This window comes from Budorcas taxicolor, chromosome 11 (genome assembly GCF_023091745.1).
Source record: "Budorcas taxicolor isolate Tak-1 chromosome 11, Takin1.1, whole genome shotgun sequence".
NCBI classification, from domain to species: domain Eukaryota; kingdom Metazoa; phylum Chordata; class Mammalia; order Artiodactyla; family Bovidae; genus Budorcas; species Budorcas taxicolor.
The window spans coordinates 107,735,059-107,755,982 of NC_068920.1; the positions used below are offsets into that span (position 1 = coordinate 107,735,059).

Below are 20,924 nucleotides of genomic sequence, written 5' to 3' on the forward strand. Positions count from 1 at the left end.
TTAAATTATTTTTGATAAGGTGGCTGAGTGCTCTAAGTGTTTTGCTTGTTTGCTAATTTCACAGTTGAGTCAGATATGGTTCTTGATTCATGTGGTGGAGGTGGGTGGTGGAGGAGACAGATTATGTTGCTGACACTGGCCAGAGGTGGTATTAGTCCTCCTTGGTTAGCTTTGATGGGAAGAAATTTCATGGTGGGTGTTTTTAAAAGTATTAAATCATTTACGAGTATATTCGGAGAAGGCAATGGCAGCCCACTCCAGTACTCTTGCCTGGAGAATCCCATGGATGGAGGAGCCTGGTGGGCTGCAGCCCGTGGGGTCGCTAAGAGTCGGACACGACTGAGTGAATTCACTTTGACTTTTCACTCTCATGCATTGGAGAAGGAAATGGCAACCCACTCCAGTGTTCTTGCCTGGAGAATCCCAGGGACGGGGGAGCCTGGTGGGCTGCCTGTCTATGGGGTCGCACAGAGTCGGACATGACTGAAGTGACTTAGCAGCTTAGCACAAGTATATTCAAGTAAACAAAATCAGCTATAGCATACTAGACACACATAGATTACTTGATATATTTTTCCTGACTTTTTATTTTGAAATTTTTTTTTAACTATAGAGAAATTGGAAACATAGTACAGTGAACATTCATTTGTCTCATTCACCAGGTGTTTACATCTTGTTACATTTTCTTTATCTCCTCTATGTCTATAATCTTTTTTCTTTTCTCTTTTTTTTTCCTGATTCCTTTGAGAATAAATTTCAGTCATCATGATGCTTCCATACCGTTAAATGTATCATCATGTGTCTCCTAAGTACAGGGACATTTTTTACACATCCACCACACCATCATCACACCCAGGAAATGTAATGTTGATTTAATAATGTCTGGTACACAATTCATACTCCCCAGTTGCTCCCCAAACATTCTGTATCTTTATATGTTTCTGTTTTGTTTTCATTGGGAACTCAGACAGGGTTTATGCATTGGGTTTAGTCTCTTTTCTTTCATTCATTTCTCTAGAGCAGTCACCCTGCCCTCCCCCCTCCCCCCTCCCCACCCCCCACACACACTTTTTAAGTCTTTTCTGACATTTTTGCAGAGTACAGGCTAGTTGTCTTATGGAGTGTTCCACGTTTCCAGATTTGTCTTGAGTGTTTCTTCATAATTAGATGAAAGAACTTTCCCTAGGTGGTTTCTATTTCTCATTTGTATAACATCAGGAGTGCATGATGTCAGTTCATTCCGTTGTTGGTGATGCTGAATTTGCTCAGGTAATATCTGCTTTATCTTTGCAATGTAAGGTATTTTCCCCTTGATAATTAAGAAGGAATCTGTGAGGCCGTGTGAGTATCCTGTTCTTCATCAACATTTAACCTAATGGTTTTAACATCTGTTGATGATTATTGGCCTGAATCTGTTACTAAATAGGAGTTGTGACATGGAGATTTTTAAATTCTGTCCTTCATTCTGCATTTAATAGTGGCATTTTTTTGTGTGTGTATAGAGGAGCTTTCTATTTTTTCATCTCATACTTTGAAATGTCACTGTAGATCAAGATTCCTTTTATATTCAGTGTGTTAAAATTCATTATTCTTTTTGATGCACAAATCATTCCAAATTTGGTAAGCGGGAGCCCCTCTAAGCTCGTTCTTATGTCCTGTTGACATCCCTTTCAATCTTGAAACACTTCGTTGCTTTTGGACACAAGATATTCCAGACTCACTTTGTAGTTTCCCTGGCCCAACCCTGTAGTAAGTCATTTCTTCAAAACATCCAAATTTCATGGGGGACTTTTTAATATCCTTTACCTTCTGTCCCTCAAAATGGTAAGAAAATTAAATTTTCTCTTTCTGAATTGCTGCTGGTCATTAGCAGAAACATTCTTTTCCCTTCATGGTGCACTGAGCCTCATTTTCATACAGGAATGGGAATAGTAAGGAATAGCAGTTACTAATTTTGTATTAATATTCAGAAGCTTTTTAAAATTTTTAAATAAGAGTATAAGCACTGCTCCTTGTGCTCTTATTTTCCTTTTGGAAAAGAAAATAACGTTACTGTAAATGTTTCCTAGAGTTCTGCCATTGGTCCAGTGTTCTTTTCTCTCTGGTGTTTTCAGCAGATGTCCCAAATCACCATGTTCAGGCAAAGACCCCTCACCAGATCTTCAGTTTCATGTATAGCTCTCTGCTGAACAGCTCCTTCTGAATGCTCTTAAGTAATTCAATTCAGTTCAGTCGCTCAGTCATGTCTAACTCTTTGTGACCCCATGAATCGCAGCACGCCAGGCCTCCCTGTCCATCACCAACTACCAGAGTTTACCCAAACTCATGTCCATAGTCGGTGATGCCATCCAGCCATCTCATCCTCTGTCATCCCCTTCTCCTCCTGCCCCCAATCCCTCCCTGCATCAGAGTCTTTTCCGATGAGTCAGCTCTTCACATGAGGTGGCCAAAGTATTGGAGTTTCAGCTTTAGCATCAGTCCTTCCAATGAACACCCAGGACCAATCTCCTTTAGGATGGACTGGTTGGGTCTCCTTGCAGTCCAAGGGACTCTCAAGAGTCTTCTCCAACACCACAGTTCAAAAGCATCAATTCTTCGGTGCTCAGTTTTCTTCGCAGTCCAGCTCTCACATCCATACATGACCACTGGAAAAACCATAGCTTTGACTAGATGGACCTTTGTTGGCAAAGTAATTTCTCTGCTTTTTAATATGCTGTCTAGGTTGGTCATAATTTTCCTTCCAAGGAGTAAGTGTCTTTTAATTTCATGGCTGCAGTCACCATCTGCAGTGATTTTGGAGCCCAAAAAGATAAAGTCTGACACTGTTTCCACTGTTTCCCCATCTATTCACCATGCAGTGATGGGACCAGATGCCATGATCTTCGTTTTCTGAATGTTGAGCTTTAAGCCAACCTTTTCACTCTCTTCTTTCATTTTCATCAAAAGGCATTTTAGTTCCTCTTCACTTTCTGCCATAAGGGTGGTGTCATCTGCATATCTGAGGTTATTGATATTTCTCCCAGCAATCTTGATTCCAGCTTTTGCTTTTTCCAGCGCAGCCTTTCTCATGATGTACTCTGCGTAGAAGTTAAATAAGCAGGGTGACAATATACAGCCTTGATGTACTCCTTTTCCTATTTGGAACCAGTCCGTAATTAGTGAGTCTGAAAGCAGCTCTTCCTTCTCTCTCTCTATCCCCTAGTCTTCCTCTTATGGTCCTGATTTCAATTCATACATATAATATTGTCCATTATGAAATGTATTTTATGGAAAAGGAAGTGGCAACCCATTCCAGTATTCTTGCCTGGAAAACCTCATGGATAGGGGAACCTGGTGGGCTACAGTCCATGGGGTCACAAGTCGGATACAACTTGCCAACTAAATCACCACCACTACCATAGATATTTTAAAAGATAATTGAAATTTCTCCTCCAGCATCCCAGGACACACCACACTTTTGGAGACCACAGGCACACCTTGGAAATATTGCAAGTTTGGTACGAGTTCACTGCAATAAAGCAAGTATGGCAGTAAAGCCAGTCATAGGAATTACTTGGTTTCCCAGTGCATATAAAAGTTATGTTTTAAAAAAAGTTATGTTTACGCTACTGAAGTCTATTAAATATGCAATAGCAAGTCTAAGAAACAATGTACATACCTTGTTTTAAAAAGTACTTTATTGCTTAAAAAATACTATTACCTAAACCTCCAGCAAGTTGTAATCTTTGCAATATGTTCAGTAGTATTAACCTAGAAGATAAACCAGTCTCCTTACCACTGGCTTACAAGGCCCTGGCCTAACTTACACATATCGTAATTGTACTGCCTGCCTCTTCAGGGTCATGCTCTACTTGTTCTCAGCTTGGTGCTCATCTGTCCCCTCTGCCTAATGTTCTCACCCCTCTTCTAGGCTTTATCTGGCTAGATCCCACTTTCTCCAGAAATGCTACATCTCCTATTCATCTTTTCTTTCCCCTCCAGGATTATGAAGAGACACAGATATCTTTACAGTGAAAGCTCTGGTGGCAGTCACGCTACTCAAGTGATCAAACTTACCATTGCAAATAATGGAGCAACCCCATTTCTCCTTGCCCTTTCCTCATATGCCCTTTTTTTTTTTTTGAAGGCCTCACCATTTGGCATATGGGATGTTTGTTCTCCGACCAGGGATTGAACTCACACCTCCTGCATTGGGAATGTAGAGTCTTAACCACTGGACCACCAGGGAAATCCTGCCCTTCTTATGTCCCAGAGATAGCTGGTATATGCCTGTCCTAGTTAGTTGCATTGTATTAAAACTACGCACATGTCTTTTTCAGGTGAACTCCTTTAAGGTAGGAACTTGCTCTATTCATTAAATATATCAACATGCTTGGCATAAAATGGAGGTAATACCTTTGAATGCTAGACATGCTATTAAAGTATTACAGTAAGGTCAAGGAGTAAATAGTTGATAGAAGTTCAGGTCTTCAGGGAAGGTTGCATATGTACATGCTAAGTCGCTTCAGTCATGTCCTGCTCTGCAACCCTATCGACTGTAGCCCACCAGGCTCCTCTGTCTATGGGATTTCCCAGGCAAGAATACTGGGGTGGGTTGCCATTTCCTTCTCCAGGGGATCTTCCCGACCCAGGGATCAAACCCAGGTCTCCTATGTCTCCTGCATTAGCAGGCGGATTCTTTACCTCTGAGCCACCAAGGGAGCCTAGTCCACGGAAGCTCGACTCATCCTTTAATTGTGAAGCATAGCAAACAATGCTTTTGTTTTCCTGGAGGAAGAGAATTGAAGAAGATATTCAAGATTGACAGACTCTGAACTGTAACTGTTTTGTGTTTTTAAGTTTGAATTCTTAGAGCGACCTAGTGAATTTAATTAAAAATTCCAAGTATGTAGTCTTTCTAACTACTGAACTCTGGTTAACTGTAATAGTGGGATGCACAATTGTGTTCTGCTCAAGAGTTTTTTCTTCTGTCTTCTCTACTTCTTGTGTAAGTATTTTCTTCCTTTAAAAATGATAAGCTCCCTGAAGGCAGAAGTAATGCTATAATCTATTGCTATATCCCTAACATGTTAGACCCAGAGTAGAAATTCAGTAAAGAATATTTGCTTGAATTTTATAAATCTTCTCTAATTTTGCCCTTTACCAAACTTTTCACCACCTGTCTAGTATGTTTAGTCAGTGTTGCTACTCTTAGTAAAATTCTACAAACTTTTTTTCATTTGGGAATGGACTTTGAGAGCATCATCTATTTGTTAATAAAGGGTGTGGTGACATGTTTCCACCTGGGTAACAATCTGGAGTTTGGGGAGGTCTTTTCACAAAGACAGAGTAGTAGAGTTTCAGACACGGCGAAACGGAAGTTAGAACTCTGATATTTTCAGGACCACTTTTGTTATATTGTTTAAATGCTCTCCATTTAGTTTTACTAATTTCCTGAGCCAAGTGGCTAAAAACAATAGGTTTCTGGAACAAAATGCCTCAAGCTGACTCCCAGCTTTGTTGCCAGAGGCTTGGATAGGAAGCATCCCTTAAAATGCCAAACACAGGAATATCTTTCTTTTAAAACAGTATTATTCAAATTATTTGTTAGTATTGAGCATGGTGGACTGTAACCAATCTTAATATATAATGTTTTGCTTTAATAGCACTTAGTGGGTTTTTTAATGAGAAAAAAGAGCATTCTTACAGTTTTATTGTTGAAAATAATAGAATCTGAGTGGCAGAAACAAATGTGAAGGCCCCTTTGTCCAATCTTATGCCTTGATTTATATTGTTGATGTCTCTCTTATGAATGAACTGACACACTCATCATTTAACAAAAGATTTGCTACATTTACAAGAATCTTCAAACAGTTCTCCTGCCAGGATCCACAGAAGAACATGTAGTTAACTGGCAGCAGAGCGACAGCAGGTGCTGGAGACCCAGATCTGGACAGGTGGCAGGACACTTCCCATGCCACCATCTTTGGGAAGGAAGATGAGTCAGCAGTTCATCTGTTGACAAGAACTAGTTCTGATATAACCAGCTTGCTCTGAAATATGTTATGCTTCTTACATTTATTCATCAAAATGGCATTTATTTAACCAGAATTTTTATTCAGAGAGAAACCTGTGAACTATTAAAGACCATCCTCAAGAGTTTAACACCAAACTCATTCCATCATCCCCTAGTATCTCCAAAACAGCAATCAGGAGACATGAGAGCATCTTTCTCCTGCTTCAGCCAAACATACTTTCTGCTGTATGGAGTGACAGAGGACAGACTTACAGACCCTGCTGTACTTCCAGGGCTGTGGAAAGGATGAGAGGTAATATCACCACCGCAGAAGACAGTTAATGGTATAATATGCACCAGACTGGGCTATACAGAAATCAGAGAAAGGATCTTTTACAATTTCAAATTTTCTAAGGGCTAAAATAAGACTAAAATAATTCATTCATTTGGATTCCTTTAAGGAGGAATGTATCTAACCCATTTTGGAACAACAGATGTGTTTTGTTTAGAATCTGGTAATCAGAGACCTTGAGTTTGTTCAAACAGTTTAGAGTTTTTAGGAGAATGTGGTGTTAATTTGAAGTTGCTTATTTATCTGAAAATTATGCCATAGCCTGAGTGCAGTGTTTCCTAAAATAATATTCTTATAGGGTGAACCACAGGTGAGAAATGCAAAAGGCTTTTGATGCCTTGTAACATGTATTAATCAGCTTAAAAAAAAAGTAGAGGAGTAGGACAGGAGAGGTAGGGCTTCCCAGTTGGCTCAGTGGTAAGGAATTTGCCTGCAAATGCAAGAGATGCAAGAGACGCAGGTTCAATATCTGGGTCAGGGAGAACCCCTGGAGTAGGGACTGGCAACGCACTCCAGTATTCTTGCTTGGAAAATTTCATAGACAGAGGAGCCTGGTGGGCTACAGTCCATAGGGTCGCAAAGAGTTGGACATGACTAAGCAACTGATCACATCCATACAGGACAAGAAAAGGATGGAACAAATGAACAGTACCTTTTTTAACCATTTTCAGAAGGGAAAGGCTACCCACTCCAGTATTGCCTGGAGAATTACATGGACTGTGTAGTCCATGGGGTCGCAGAGTTAGACATGACTGAGCGAATTTCACAGGGAAAATATGTTCTTTTTTTCCCCTTTTGTTAAAGTTTTTACTGAAGGGCAATGTATCTCCACGCATGCATGCATGATCAGTTGTGTATGACTCTTTGGAACCCCATGAACTGTAGCCCCCCAGGCTCCTCTATCCATGGATTGCCGAGGCAAGAATACTAGAGTGTGTTGCCATTTCCTTCTTCAGGAGATCTTCCCTACCCAGGGAATGAACCCGTGTCTCTTGCATTGGCAGACATTCTTTTAACACTGAGACACCTGGGAAGCCCAAATATAACTCCATCAGTTCAGTTCAGTCGCTCAGTCGTGTCCAACTCTTTGCAACCCCATGAATTGCAGCATGCCAGGCCTCCCTGTCCATCACCAACTCCTGGAGTTCACTCAAACTCACGTCCATTGAGTCGGTGATGCTATCCAGCCATCTCATCCTCTGTCATCCTCTTTTCCTCCTGCCCCTAATCCCTCCCAGCATCAGAGTCTTTTCCAATGAGTCAACTCTTTGCATGAGGTGGCCAAAGTACTGGAGTTTTAGCTTTAGCATCATTCCTTCCAAAGAACACCCAGGACTGATCTCCTTTAGAAGGGACTGGTTGAATCTCCTTGCAGTCCAAGGGACTCTTAAGAATCTTCTCCAACACCACAGTTCAAAAGCATCAATTCTTCGGCGCTCAGCTTTCTTCACAGTCCAACTCTCACATCCATACATGACTACTGGAAAAACCATAGCCTTGACTAGATGGATAAATATTAAATGTGAAGATTATTAATTTATTACAAACTCAACACACTCATGTAACCCATCACCCAGATTAAGAAACTGAGCAATTGCCACATCCCAGAAACCTCCCCTGCTTCCTTCTTAGTCATTACTTCCACCATCCTCCCCAAAATTAATCTCTGTGATAACTTCCAAAATCATAGATTAGTTTTGCTTCTATACCACACACCATATAGTGTGTGGTATTTTGTGTGGTTAGGGTTAGATCTCTCATTTATATGTTCATGAGGTTCATCTCTATTGTATGGAGCAGTCGTTTGTTCATCATTATTGCTGCATAGTATTAATGGACATGCAACAACTTATCCATTCTATTATGGTGGGCATTTAGCTTATTTCCAGTCTTTTACAAGTACAAATAGTGCTGCTAAGAACATCCTTTTATGTGACTTGGGTCACATTGCTGTTGAGGGTGAAATTTCTGGGTTATTGAGTATGCCTCAGTTCAGTTTTGATAAACACTGACAGTTTTCTAAAGTGGTTCTACCAATTTACACCCTCCCCAGCAGTGTATGAGACTTACAGTTGTTCCACACTCTTGTTAAAATTTGATGTTACAATTTTTTTCATTCTTATAATTAGTGGGTTTTGTTTGCATTTCTCCAATGACAGCTGACACTTGAGAGCTTGTCACATGTTTATTGGTCATTTGAGTTACCTCTTTTGTGAAGTCCTTCTTCAAATCTTTTCCCAGTTTTTCTACTGAGTTACTGTCTTATTGAATTATAGAAGTTCTTTACATATTCTGTATGTAAGTCCTTTGTCAAATATACATATTACGTATTTTCTCCCTGTCTGTAGCTGTCTCTTTAGGGGGCAGGATGGATTTTTTTTAAAAACATTTTTTCCCTTGGAAATTTTTAGCTATACATAAAAGTAAAGAGATTAATATAATAAAATCCCATGTACCCAATTTCAATAATCATCAACTTATAGCCAATCATTTTTCAGCTATATGCCTACTAAAAATCATACTTTCTACTGCCTTAACCTGTCCTTTTATTTCGATTATTAATGCTTTAGGCCTTTATTACCTCCTTGTGAGTGTTCATTTGTTTATCCTTCATATATTTATTGAAGTTGAACTAATAATAAAACCCAGTGAAAGCATTTCTGTACTTGCATTACCTGAGTTCTGTGCATACGGTGGCTCTGTTGATCACTCCCTTTTTTTTGCTTAGCCTTCTCTGGTCCTCCTCTACCTGGTTTTCCTTCCAATTCTCTGATCTTTTGTAATTTCCTTCCTGGGACCTCCTTCCATCTTACCTCCTTCAGAGTTATTCTCCCAGGGTTCTGTTCCAGTTCTCAATTCATTCGGGTGATTGCATCGATACTCACGTCCTTGACTCCCACTCATATACTGCTGACTTCTGTGTCTCTAGTCCAGAACACTATTCATTACCAGATCTCCATACAGAGCTATTTATGAGCAGTTCACTTGGGGAACCCACAAGCATCCATGGCACACTTGTTGACTGTTGACCTCTTCACACCCTGTCACCAATCTGTTTTCCCATTCTCCATTACACTAGAATCCTAGCTGAACCAACATCCAGCTATCAGTATCTCTCAGCTCCCATTGTAGGTAGGTGTGACCAATGTGAGCAATTTGTATCAATGCAGTGTAAGCAAAAGCGATGCATGCCACTTCTGGATCTTGACTTGAAATATTGGGTATGTGTAGTATAACTAACTTTCTCCCCTACATCAGCTTGCCAGATATGGTGATGACTTGAAAATCAGGTGTGACCAGTGCACAGAGCTACCTCACCAGCCTGGGTCCTTGCATGACCTCACGAGCAGAGCTCCCTGACTATGGAGATTACTAGACCATTCCACAAACAAGTACACTTAATATTTAGATCATTGCATTTTCAGGTCTCTCTGTTATAGTAGACTGCTGCTGCTGCTGCTAAGTTGCTTCAGTTGTGTCCAACTGTGTGACCCCATAGACGGCAGCCCACCAGGCTCCCCCATCCCTGGGATTCTCCAGGCAAGAACACTGGAGTGGGTTGCCATTTCCTTCTCATAGTAGACTAGCCTTTAACTATGACAGTATCTCAGTCATCTCATGTCATATCAATTACAGCATCTCAATCATATCATATCAAAAATTTACTAATTTTCCTTCCACCTAAATATTCTGTGTCTTCAGTTCCAATATGAGTAAAGGCTCTTGCAATTACATATCATTTTCCTCTCTCTATCCCTTCATTGAGTTTTCCTAGGTGCAATTCATATTATTTCTTAATAATGACACAGGACTTCTAGCCATGATGGAGGAATTGGTAATAGACTGGTCTTGCTGTAACTGTAAAACCAGACCAAACTATATGAGCAATTGCTTTCAGGCAGTGGACAATAGGCAGCACAAGACTGAAGATCCCTAAGAAAAGGGCAACTAACAGTAAGCTCCACAATTACCTAGCTCACTGCACAGAACAATTTCCTGATTGTACTACAGAGAGCTTGATCTCAGCAGAACACAGTTGTCACACCAAGGTTCAACCATGACGTTGCATGTGTCTGTAGTTCATTTTTTGTATTGCTGATTAGTATGCTATTGTATAAATATACCACAATTTACATATTTATTTGCTGATGGATATCTGTTCCCAGTTTTTGCTATTATGAATAAATATGCTTTGAATATTGCTATACAGTCATTTGATAGACATAAACATGTATGTTGAGTATATAACAAGGGATGGAGTTGCTCTAACATAAAGTTTTTACATCTTTAGCTTTAGCTGATACTGCTAAAGAATTTTCCAAACTAGTTGTACCAATGTACACTCTAGTCAGCAGTAGATATGCATTCTCGTTTCGGGACTTCCCTGGCAATCCAGTGGTTAAGACGCCACACTTCCACTGTGGGGGCATGGGTTTGATCCCTGGTTAGAGGACTAAGATCCTGCATGCTGTGCTGCGCAGCCAAAAATTAGAAAAATTCTTGATTGCTCCATATAGTTTTCCCTCACTTGATACTGTCAGTGTTTTTAATATTAATCATTCTTTTTTCCCACTTTAATTGAGATATAAGTGATGTACAACACTGTGTAAGTTTAAGGTGTACAGCATAATGATTTAACATTTATACATCATTAAATGATTAACACAATAAATTTAGTGAACATCCCTCACTGCATAGATACAAAAATAAAAATGTCTTGTGATAAGAATTCTTAACATGTACTCTCAACTTTCATATATAACACATAGCAGTCTCAGTTATATTTATCATGTTGTATATTACATCCCTAGTTTTATTTTGACTGGAAGTTGGTACCTTTTGAGTACTTGCATACAGTTCCTCCTTCCTCCATATCCTGCCTCTGGAAACCACAACTATGATGTTTTTCTATGAGTTTGTTTGTTTGTTTGTTTTTGAAGTATAATTGATCTACAACACTATGATAATTCAGGGTGTACAACATGGTGATTCGAATTTTTTTTTGCCAATTTTAAAAAGTCGAGGTATAGTTGATACACAATATCATCCAAGTTACCAGTGTACAATACAGTGATTCACAATTTTATACTACATTAATATTACTATAAGGAGAAGGCACTGGGAACCCACTCTGGTACTCTTGCCTGGAAAATCCCATGGATGGAGAAGCCTGGTGGGCTGCAGTCCATGGCTGGTGGGCTGCAGTCCATGGGGTCACTAAGAGTCAGACACGACTGAGTGACTTCACTTTCCCTTTTCACTTTCATGCATTGGAGAAGGAAATGGCAACCCACTCCAGTGTTCTTGCCTGGAGAATCCCAGGGATGGGGGAGCCTGGTGGGCTGCCGTCTATGGGGTTGCACTGTCAGACACGACTGACGTGACTTACCAGCAATATTACTATAAAACATTGACTATATTCCCTGTGTTGTGCAATATACCATTATACCTTATTATATATATAACAGTTTGTATTTCTTAATCCCTGATCTTTTTTTTTCAAGTATTTCGTTTTTACTATACCTGCTTCCAAACATTACAAAGTATCTTTAACACAATTTTCTATGTCATCCCTTAAGTGAATTAGCCAAACATAACTGTAATATTACACATAACTCAAAACATAACTGTAATATTACATATAAGAATAATTTTCCTTCAATAACTTAGTCTGTTCCAAAGTATTTCTGTCCAAAATGTGTAGGTGCAACAGGATGAACTTCAGTAGTTAAAATTGTGATCTCTGGAAACTCTTGAATGATTGATTTGGCACCATGAGGAGTGGAGAACAGACTGAGTAGGGTAATAACACTAGGTTGAACTCCATGTTCTATGAGAACTTTTACAGCTTCAATTACAGTATTTCCAGTACTGAGAATTGGATACATCAGAAGGACTTTTCTTCTGTAAATGTCTGGGGGGAACTTGGCATAATATACTTTGGCTCTTTGTGTCTCCTCATCACTCTGAATCAGGATCTTTCCAATTCGTATGGATGGACAGCAGTCTCGTAAACCTTGTTCCATCGCCTCACGGCTTCTCATTATGCTGACCCCACAATTTCCCTTTTCAAATTTCACTCCTTCATACTTGTACCCTGTTGGAGTGGTCACCATGCATTCTTTATACGGCAGCTGATTCAATCCCTCTTCCACAACAAGTCTGATCAAACGATCCGCAGAAAACATGAAGTCCCCTCTACTGGCTGTCTTGTCCCTGATGATAGTCGCAGCTCCCGGATCTGATCATTCATTGGCAGGAGCTTAAGCTGCGCCCCGATCTGCCGGGAGACTTCGCAGTCCCCTAGGAGGGAATCGCTGGGTGGAGCGTCATGGTTGCCAGCGCCACCGATGTTTTCTGAGTTGAAGGTGGCGCCACCGGAGGCCTGAGGGTCCCGCTCAGCCGGTACGCTAGAATGGGCGTGCCCGCTGAGAAGAGTCAGCTTGGCCGCGGAATCGCTGTTTCCCCCAGCGTGGGCCGGGATCAGGTCTCCAGCTTGCTGCGGCTCAGGGTTTTGGGTCGAGGCAGAGTTTACTTGCTGATTGTGACAGGGCATGGAGTCCGGACACCGTAACTCCGTGGCCATACACCAGGCCCCGGGCTGTCCCCGCAGCTACCGATCCCTTGGGCGTCGGGTATCTCTTGACGGCTGCTCCAGCAAAGCACAGCTGCTGCTCCTTACCTTGGACGAGGGGTATCTCCTTACCACCACCGTTCCTGACCTTCAACTTGGGATAGCTCCTCTAGGCCCTCCTGTGCCTGCTCAGCCATTGCTCCTCGGGTTACAATCCCTGATCTTTTAATGCCCCTTTCCCCTCCCTCTCCACCCTAATAACCACTAGTTTGTTCTCTATATCTGTGAGTCTGGCTTCTTTTTTATTATATTCACTAATTCATTTGTGTTTTAGATTCCACATATAAGTGAGATCATACAATATTTATCTTTCTCTGTCTGGCTTATTTCACTTAGCATAATACCTTTCAAGTCCATCCATGTTTTTACAAATGGCAAAATTTTATTCTTTTTATGGTTGAGTGGTAGCCCATGTGTAATCAGCTGTTTAATTCATTCACTGAGGTTTATTCAGTGACTAAGGTTTTTATTTCTGTTGTTATATTTTCTTACGTACGTCTAGAAATTCTTTCATTCTTTTTCATTTTTATGGTCTCTTGTTTCTTTAAGTCCCTCTTTCATTTCTTTGAACATTTTAAGTTTAGTATTTTTATTTTATATTTGAGAATTCTAATATGTGATGTGCTTTGGACTATAATTATGATTTCTTTTAAATTTACTCTTGGCCTCACATATTTGCATTTGGAAAATTTTGTTTATCTTATTATGTATGAGACACAGGTTTGATCCCTGGGTCAGGAAGATCCCTTGGAGTAGGAAATGGCAACCCACTCCAGTATTCTTGCCTGGAAAATTACAGGGACAGAGGAGCATGGTGGGGGACAGAGGAGCATGGTGGGCAACAGTCCATGTGGATCACAAAGAGTTGGCCATAAGACTGAGTGACTAAGCACACAAGCTGTAGGAATACTGCAGTGCCTGAATTTGGGGTATATTCCTTCAAAATGAACTCAGAATGTTCTGACAGGTACTGATGATGCCGTCCACTAAAGAACAGTTTAATATCTAGGCTTGGGATTTCCAACACTGTGAGAATATAGTATGGCTTTAAATCCATATAAGGGCATATTTATAATGATGCTTTCTTAAGGAAGCCTTCTATTTTTATTTTTCCTTCAGAGCTGTGGCCTAAAACATTTCCTTCTTGGCTGCCTTTGCAAGCAGATAGACTTTTTTCCTAGCCTATTCTTTCACTGAGGATGAGGTCATCATGGCTACTAGCTTCAGGGTGGGGGGTGTCTCAATTTTGCTTCACCATTTTATCCTGCCAAAGGCCTTGCCTTCTGTTCCTCTATCCAATCATTAAATCAAAGCATACTATTTGATTCCATTTATATACAGTTCAAGAAGAGCTGGAACTAAATCTACAGAGATAGAAATTAGACTAATGGTTCTCTTTTGGAGATGTTGACTAGAAACAGGGATGATGGAGCCTTCTAAGATTTGGAAATATTTTAAATATTGATCTATGTTGTGATTCTGTAGGTTTACACATATGTACAAATGCACCAGGACATACTATTTGAACACTTTACTGTCTGTCATATTCTTTTTACAGCACACAAACAGGGTTCTTGGTTTCTGTTATTGGCAGATATTACTGATTTCCCTTACTTTTCTGAGAGACCAACCATGCACATAAAATAGTGTGGCTATATGTTATTAAAACTATGTGGTTTGCAGTGAGTTTTTCAGAATTTCCAGTCCCCAAAACATTGAATGTGTGAGCTGCACGCTCACACTTTCCGATTCTGATACTGTTTCTTGGAGACTTTAGTAAAGTATTGCTTAAAAATTCAGTTTGACTTTTCTTATGGTTTAAAATAGAACTTGTCCAGTTATATTTTTGCTCTTTTTTATTTTGATTTTTAGTTTTTTATTGGAGTATAGTTGATTTACAACGCTATTTTCTGCTATAAATAAAAGTGAATCAGTTATACATATACATATCAGTTCAGTCGCTCAGTCATGTCCAACTCTTTGCGACCCCATGGACTGCAGTACGCCAGGCTTCCCTGTCCATCACCAACTCCTGGAATTTGCTCAAACTCATGTCCGTAGAGTCGGTGATGCTATCCAACCGTCTCATCCTCTGTTGTCCCCTTCTCCTGTTTTTAATCTTTCCCAGCATCAGGGTCTTTTCCAATGAGTCAGTTCTTTGCATCAGGTGGCCAAAGTATCCATATATCCACTCTTTTTAAGATTCTTTTCTCATACAGGTTATTGCAGAGTATAAGTACAGCATCCTGTCGTTCGATTTTTTAAGTTCAGGCTTTGTCCCCACTATGCTGTGGAGAAATGAGAAAAGGCATGTAGTCTCCCATGAGAGGAGCTTTGGTGGTAGAAATGGAGCTCTAGAGGGCAATACAGGGTGGCTGCAGTGATTACTGTGATTTCCCAGGGACAGTACTCACTTCAAGCGAGAGCCAGTCATCAGATATGCACTGAGCCCTCCCAAATGGGAACTACCCCTACTTTGGGGCACGATGGAGGACAGAAGTTTGTTGTTGTTTAAAGAATTCAGCTAACCGGTTTGCCTCCACCCTCTATCACTTTCTTTCAAGTGTAGGACCCATGTGTATACATGAAGATTGTTGGGAGGTTGAATTGTGCCCCTTCAAAAGATGATGTTCTAAAACCCCCAGTACCTCAGAATGTGACCTTATTTGGAAATAGGGTCATTGCAGATATAGTTAAAATGAGGTCATGCCGAATTAGGGTGAACCCTTCATACAGTAGGACTGCCGTGCTTACAGAGAGGAGAAAATCCCTGTGGACTGGCTTGTGTCCCCCCCAGATCCATTATTCATTGGAGCCCTAACACCCTGTGTGATGGTATTTGGAGAAGGGTCCTTTGGGAAATGATTAGGTTTAGATGAGGCCTTGAGGTGGGGACCTCATGACAGATTAGTACTCTTATAAGAGAAGGCAATAGTTATTAGTACTCTTATAAGAGAAGGTTATGTCTCTACCATGTGAGGTCCTAGCGAGAAGGCCAAGCCAGGAAGAGAGCTCTCCCCAGGCTGGCACTTTTCTTGGACTTTCAGCCTCTAGAACTACTAGAAAATAAATTTCTATTGTTTGATCCACCCAGTCTTTGGTATTTTGTTTTGGCACCCCAAGCTTACTAATAGAAACACTACATAGTAACGGAGGCAGAGATTGGAGTGATGCAGTGGCAAGCCAAGGAAAGCCAGTGATTGATGGCCATCACCAGAACCTGGAAAAGGGCAAGGAATGATCCTCCCCAGAGTCTAAGATGGAGCATGGCCCTACTGAATGGCCCTACTGACACCTTGCTTTTGGATTTCTGGCTCCAGAACTGTGAAAGAATAAATTTATGTTGTTTTGAACCACCTGATTTGTCATACTTCGTTAAAGTAGCCTTGTAGAATCTAATGAAAGGTGCTCAGTCGCGTCCAACAGTATGTGACCTTATGGACTGTAGCCCGCCAGGCTTCTCTGTCCATGGGATTCTCCAGGCAATACTAGAATGGGTTGCCATTTCCTACTTCAGGGGATCTTCCGAACCCAGGGATCGAATCCAGGTCCCCTGCGTTGCAGGCAGATTCTTTACTGTCTGAGCTTGAGGGAAGCCCTAAAGTAGGAGTCTTAATACCAGAGTCATTGTAAGGTTGGTGGAGGAAGGTTGGAAACGGGCAGGAAATGATTCAAAGTTTCTCTTTGCCTTATCTCAAGTCATAAACTGTGGTCAGGAGTCCCTCACACTGGAGGTTAGTCAGAAATTAAGAAATCTACTCCAAAATTATTATATAAGGTATGGGAAGGAATTCAGTTTCCCAAAGGTCAGTTTATAGCTAAAATTTTCAGAGTCCATTTGTTGTATAAAACAAGGTATATCTTGTTTTTATTAGGTCAACATTCCTCCTAGGAATTGGATTGTGACTTTCTTGCCCAAAGCATTTCATTAAACAGTCTACCTGGTGTATGAGGAACAGTTGTAAGCCAGGGAGCTCTCTAAGGTAGGAAATCTTACTGAAATAAGCAAGGACAAACTGGGGGAAGGAGGGAAAACAGTACTTTCTATTTGTCATTTCAAATTTAGGGAAATTTTAAAGCACTGGGAATTGAGACACTTTTCAGAACAAGGATGTGCATCTATTTATAGTATTTTTCAGGGATCAGGAGGAGAGTGCATATAAAACCTTAAAAATATGTGTGAATAAATTTCTGTGTGAACATATGGAAGGGAGTGCATTCCTGTTAAACACTTGCGGTGCTTGGCAGGAGCAAAGAGCCAGAATGCCTGCTCACTTAGTTCTTCCCACCCCCTCAGATGTCAGTCTCAGCAGGTGGGAGGATCCGGTGCAAGCTTCCTGAGGCCCATGTAGGAAGGATAAATTACAGCCACAGCATTGTTCAAAGTGTTAGTCAGTCAATCATGTCCGACTCTTTGCAACTCCACAGTCTGTCAATAGAATTCTCCAGGCAAGAATACTGGAGGGGGTAGCCATTCCCTTCTCCAGGAAATCTTCCCGACCTAGGGATTAAACCCTAGGGATTAAATCTGCATTGCAGGCAGATTCTTTACTATCTGAGTTAACAGGGTTGTCCAATGCCAAGGCAGTATCAGGAGACGAATAGAAAGTAAATGTTGCTGTAAGAGTGGAGCCTGGAAAATGTGTGGAGGGTGCACAGTGCCCTTCCAGTCACTGAGTAGCAACCCCATGGATGTATTTTTAAGGCTCTGTCAGTAGCTATGGGTGGCGTATTTCCATAGGATGCCACACGCCGAATCAAACGTCCTGCACACTCTGACCTCTCTGTCCTTGATGACCACCTTTATTTTTACTTACTTTTATTTCTTTGGCTCTGTTGGGTCTTGGTTGTGGCACGTGGAGTCTTTAGTTGCAGCACATGAACTCCTAGATGCAGCAGATAGGATCTAGTTTCCCGAGCAGGGATCGAAACCAGGCCCCTTCCATTGGGAGTGGAGAGTCGATGACCAACTTTAGACATGTGCATTTAGTAAATGAAATGCTTGTATCACAAACCCCCATCCAGTAACTGGGAAGGCTCTAGGCACATGCTGTTTCTTTTGCACTGGAAACTCTTCATCTCTCCGCTTGCTCATCCTTCAGGGCTCAGCTTATACAGGCATACCTTGGAGTTTCTGTGAGTTGATTCCAGACCACCTCAATAAAGCGAATAGCGCAAGAAAGCTTGTCACGTGAATTTTTTGGTTTCCCAGTGTATATAAAACTTATGTTTACACTACACTGTAGTCCATTAAGTGTGCAATGGCATTATGTCTAAAAAATGTACATATAAAAAAGTTTATTGCTAAAAACGGCTAACCATCATCTGAGGCTTCAATAAGTTGTATGACTTTTACAATAGTAACATCAAAGGTCACTGATCACAGATCACCATAGCAAATATAGTAATAGTGAAGAAGTTTGAAGTGTTGCTAGAATTACCAAAATGTGACACAGAAACAACGTGAGCAAATGTCATTGAAAAAATGTGCCAAGAGACTTGGTGATGCAAGGTTGCCACAAACTAACTGTTAAAAAAAAAAAGCAGTATCTGTGAGGCACAATAAAGCAAAATAGGCTCAGAGAAGAGTCACTATTCACCATGTGCTTCCTATAGTCAGAATTTTACACATTTGTGGAATTCACTTGATTTTATTTATCACCATTGTTTAGTACTTGTCCTTCTCATCAGATTGTATGAGGTTCTTTTTGTTCATTGTTGTTTTCTTAGAGCCTATAGAGTGCTTAATATATACTAAGTATTTGATAAATATCATTGACTAACTGGAAGTCCAGTGTCCCCCCGCCTGAAAAATTGCTGATTTATAGTTTATGCTCAAAAAAAAAAAAAAAAAAGAAGAGGGGTATGGTGAAGGAGACTTCAAAACATTTCCATAGATCTCTTATCTTCAGAGAGCTCCATCATACTAAAAAAAAAATAACAAGAAAAAAAAAAAAAAAAGGAAGGGAGACAATTCAATGGAAAATGGGCAAAGGATACAAAAAGGCAATTCACAAAAAAGATTCAAATAGCCAAGAAGTATACAAAAAGATGCTCATCTAGACTTGTAATCAGAGAAATGAAAATTTAAAACAATATACCCTTAAATTGGCAAACATGTAAGTGATTAATAATATTCATTGTCAGCAAGCATTTAGGGAAAAGAGAACTCTAGTACACTGTTGGTAGTTCAAACTGTGCAACCTATACACAATGGAGTATTACTCGGCTGTTAAAAGGAATACATTTGAATTAGTTCTGATGAGATGGATGAAACTGGAGCCGATTATACAGAGTGAAGTAAGCCAGAAAGAAAAACACCAATACAGTATACTAACACATATATATGGAATTTAGAAAGATGGCAATGACGACCCTGTATGCAAGACAGCAAAAAAGACACAGATGTGTATAACAGACTTTTGGACTCAGAGGGAGAGGGTGGGATGATTTGGGAGAATGGCATTGTAACATGTATACTATCATGTAAGAATCGAATCGCCAGTCTATGTCTGACGCAGGATACAGCATGCTTGGCGCTGGTGCACGGTGATGACCCAGAGAGATGTTATGGGGAGGGAGGCGGGAGGGGGGGTTCATGTTTGGGAACGCATGTACACCCGTGGTGGATTCATGTCAATGTATGGCAAAACCAATACAGTATTGTAAAGTAAAATAAGGTAAAAAAAAAACAAAAAACTGTGCAACCTATACAGAGTATATAGTTAGTACTTTAAAACTTGTGCTTTAAACTGTGTCTATTGTTAAAGGGGAAAATTGGAAACCACATTATTATACAAAAGGGAAATGGTTAAATAAATAATAGTACATTTCTGCTTTGGAATCCCTTAGCTCTAGATATTAACATCAATGAAAATCTATGCAAAATTTTTTAAAAAGAAGATTGCAAAACAATATGTAGAATATGATCCCAAATAAGTAAAACTATATTAAAAATATATTCTCCAAAGTAAAAGCCACAAAGAATTCATACCAATTATTTAAATAACTATAAATAATTTGAGAACTTTTCCCCTGAGAAAGTGTGTTAAGTATTACTTTTTACAATGAACATGTACTGCTATTTTTTAGAACATTATTGAAGTATATTGATGTAAAGTATACACATTAAAGCATCTATTTTTATTGAAGTATAGTTGATTCACAGTGTGTGAGTTTCAGGTGTACAGAAAGTGATTCAGTTATATATCTTTTTCAGATTCTTTTCCACTTTTGGTTATTACAATATATTGAATATAGTCCCGTGTGCTATACAGTAGGTCCTGTTGTTTTATATATAGCAGTGTGTATCTCTTGCCCCTTCTCCTTTCCATTTTGGGAACCATGAGTTTGTTTTCTATGTCCGAGTCTGTTTATTTTACAAACAAGTTCATTTGATTGTTTTTTAGATTCAGCACGTAAGTGATATTGTATGATATTTGGCCTCCTCTGACTTACTTCATTTAGTATAATAATCTCTAGATCCATCCATGTTGCTACAAATGGCATTATTTCATTCTTTTTTATGGCTCAGTAATACTCCATTGTATTATCCATATCTACAACATCTTCTTTATCCATTCATCTGTTAATGGACATTTAGGCTGCTTCCATGTTTAAGTGTCCAATTTTTGACAACATAAATCTGTGATACCGATGCCACAAGCAAGATGTCCATCTCCTCCCCAAATATTCTTTATGTCCCTTTGCAATCTCTCCTTCTTGCCTCTTTCAAAAACAACTCCCGTCCCCTAGCAACCACTGATCTACTATCACTAGAGTTTGCATTTTCTAGAATGTTACAGAAATGAAATCATACAGATGTACTTTATTTCCTGGCTTCTTTCACGCAGCATAACTATTTTGAGATTCATCCATGTTGACACAGGTATCAAGTTTGTTCTGTTTTTATTATCTACCACAACTGGTTTATCCATTTACTT

At 40.0% G+C, this 20,924-nt stretch overlaps 2 protein-coding genes across 2 annotated transcripts in view; one reads left to right on the plus strand and one right to left on the minus strand.

The window, feature by feature from the left end:
- Positions 1–20,924, plus strand: part of LOC128055258 (E3 ubiquitin-protein ligase RNF103) — an 88,977-nt gene that overhangs the window by 22,058 nt on the left and 45,995 nt on the right. The gene's annotated exons all lie outside the window — the stretch shown is intronic.
- LOC128055259 (uracil phosphoribosyltransferase homolog) lies at positions 11,976–12,933 on the minus strand. Its single transcript, XM_052647708.1, is given in 2 exon segments — positions 11,976–12,576; positions 12,579–12,933. Coding segments are annotated over 2 exon segments (918 nt in total). The 3' UTR covers positions 11,976–12,013.